This window comes from Plasmodium relictum (genome assembly GCF_900005765.1).
Source record: "Plasmodium relictum strain SGS1 genome assembly, contig: PRELSG_00_v1_118, whole genome shotgun sequence".
Lineage (NCBI taxonomy): Eukaryota > Apicomplexa > Aconoidasida > Haemosporida > Plasmodiidae > Plasmodium > Plasmodium relictum.
The window spans coordinates 2,307-5,487 of NW_021628670.1; the positions used below are offsets into that span (position 1 = coordinate 2,307).

The 3,181-nt window shown below is 17.3% G+C and overlaps 1 protein-coding gene across 1 annotated transcript; it reads right to left on the reverse strand.

The window, feature by feature from the left end:
* Window positions 1–572: 572 nt before the first annotated feature.
* PRELSG_0013140 (Plasmodium exported protein, unknown function) lies at window positions 573–1,399 on the reverse strand (the record flags this gene model as incomplete). Its single annotated transcript, XM_028676001.1, has 2 exons — window positions 573–1,079; window positions 1,211–1,399. 2 exons carry the CDS (start codon window positions 1,397–1,399, stop codon window positions 573–575), a joined length of 696 nt encoding a protein of 231 aa, XP_028531192.1.
* Window positions 1,400–3,181: the final 1,782 nt, after the last annotated feature.

Sequence of the window (3,181 nt, forward strand, 5' to 3'; positions counted from 1 at the left end):
TTATAATAAAAAAAATTAGTAAAGATTATTTTCATTCTCCACATAAATTTGTCTAGTCAATTTATACAAATTTTTTTTAATATACAGTTAATAGATTAAATAGTAATTTTTATTTTTATATTTAAAAATGTTTTCTATGAAAAAAATTGATAGCTATGTAATACATTAAAAATATGCTAAAGAATTAAAATCATTTTACAAAAAATTTTCATTTAAATATATTAAGTAATTTTATAAAATGAATTTTACAAATATAAAAGAATTCCAAATATAAATAATTAACTATATCTTTATATTAATTAAAGATGTCATTGTTCATGAGAACAATATTAATAATGTGACTAATCTACTTTTTTCTATGTTTTTTTTTGTCTTCCAGTAATTTTAACTAGAGGATATATTTATAATCTATTATTATATATATTTTTTTTTTTTCTTTCGAACATAATTGCACAAGTTAAACTTAAATGCTTACATATATTAAAAATCCTTTTACAACCTACTCTCTAAAACATCTATTGGATGCTCCTTTAGGAGTTTATTTTGTCTCACAATAATTTTAACTAGAGAATTTATTTATATTTCAATGTTATATATTTTTTTTTTTTTTTTCTTATGAGCATAATTGCACTAAGTAAACTTAAAAGGCTTATGTACGATAAATATCCAGTTTGTAACCTACTCTCTGAAATACCTATTGAATATCCCATATTTAGGATTGAAGATAATGTTATGAAAAGTAAAAAAGGGAAAATCATCATAAAAATGTAAGTGTAATCATAACATTTTACCATCTTACTATTTTTTTTATCATTTTTATCTTTTTTTTCATATTCTTTTAGCATAAATATTATTACTTCGGGGTTTTCTGTTTTAATTTTTGATTCTGAATTATTACAATTTAAATTCGATTGTAAATCTTCATTCATTCCATTTTGCAGTTCATTATTATTTAATAAATTTAATTTTGATTCACTTTTTTTTGATTTTACATCACTACATTGTGACAAGATCCTTTTGTATATTAAATTAATTGTTCTCTCTATGTTGTGCTTGCATTTCGCAGATCTATATATATACTAGGAATAATAAAAAATATTCACAATTTAAAAATATATATTTTATTTTATCCATGAAATATGAAATTAAAATAAAAAATATAAAATATCAATCAAAAATAATTCTTTTAAAACTGCTATTATCATCTTACAGTATTAGAACTCTGCAATATAATAACTAAAAGAATAAACAGAATAAATTTAAAAAAAAGAGATGTATTTATTTTATTTTTTTTATGGTACATCTTTGAACTTGGTAAATATATAGTTATATAATTTCCATCGATATGAGTGTTGTAACCATAGCATTTATTAAAATAAAATATAATATCATTTTTCATCTTTTTTTTTTTTTTTTTTTGTTTTATTAGAATCACATATATTTTTTTAAATGAAAAATTAATTGCTTTTTTTTTATTTATATAGATTTATCTATTTTTAGATATAATTGATATTTCAAAATATTAAAAAAATAAAACTGAATATTTAAATTTAAAATAGTAAATAAATATAAGTGCTAATTTGTGGATGAAAATAAAAATTACTTAAAAACATGTTATTTGAATTTTCATTTTAAAATAATCATAAAAATATATCATAATATTGTGAATAAAATATAATTTATTATTAAAATTTAAAATAATGAGCATTAAATAATTAATATTAATAATTAAGCATCTCATTTAATAATTTTTTTTAAAAAAAAATTTGAATTATTACAAGTAAAAAATTTGCATGCACTTGTAGATATTTATTTGAGTGAAGAAAAAGCTAATTTTATTCATGAAACCAATGATGAATGAGATTATAAAATGGTTTTTTTCCATTTAAAGTTACAAACATATAATAATTTTTATAACAATTTTTAAAGAAATAAAAAAATAAAATATAGTATAAATTGTAATATTGTATAAATTTTAGAGATAAAATAATTGTATTTTTCATTTTATGCTAAATATAATGAGTTATAATTCTATTTTTTTAACATAATTTTAAGATTTAATTATGTATATTTTTTTTAATACTTAGTTTATCAGTTACATAAGTTAAAAAATTGAAATTTAGAATTATTTCATGAATTAATGTTTTTTATGAATTGATTAATTGGAAGTTTGGTCTATTAATTGGGTATTTAAATGACTTTGCTAGAGTATTGAACAAACAAATTAATAAAAAGCATGTAAAGCAATCTCTACTTATTTTCTTTATGTTATATTATTTTTATTTAAAGAAGTTTTATTTAATTTTAATTAGTTGTAAGTCAGTTATACATATAAATCTTTACAAAATAACAAAATATATAATATATAACGAAAACATTTTATAAAAACATAAACAGAATATATTTAATAATATATTATTGCTTATAATGTTTTATTATCAATGAAATTCATTCTTATTATTTTGCATTTCATTTTTATGATATTGTATAAAATTCAAATTTATATAAAAAATTTATTAAAAAAATTATATATATTTTTTTTTTTGTAATATAGTAGCTAGTCTCGGTAGTCGTTTATGAATTGCCTGTTTAATGACTTTGTTAAATAATTAAACAAACAAATTAATAAAGAGAATATATAACTAAATATACGGATTTTTAGTGTATAGATTTATTAATTGGCTGCTTAATGACTTTGCTAATGTATTGAACAAAAAAATTAATAAAGAGCATGTATAAATAAATATACGTTTTTAAATATATATATATATACTTGTTTTTATTATATATATAATGGTTTCTTATGATGCTGATTTATTAATTGGCCGTTTAATGACTTTGCTAGAGTATTAAACAAACAAATTAATAAAGAGCATGTATAACTAAGTATACGTTTATATATATATATTCGTTTTTATTATATATATATATACTGTTTTCTTATGATGCATAATATTTAATTGAAATTAAATTTTACTGCATCTTTTAATAAACCTATTAACAGTTATAAATGAGTTTTTATTTACAAAGAATTAATATCTTCTTTTAATTAAAAACATACAAATAATTTATAACAATTTATTAAGTCAAAATTTTATGATATTCAATGTTATTTCAAAAATATACATTGAATAATACATAAACATTTCTCTTATCTCTTAAGTTTTTACTAAGTTAACAT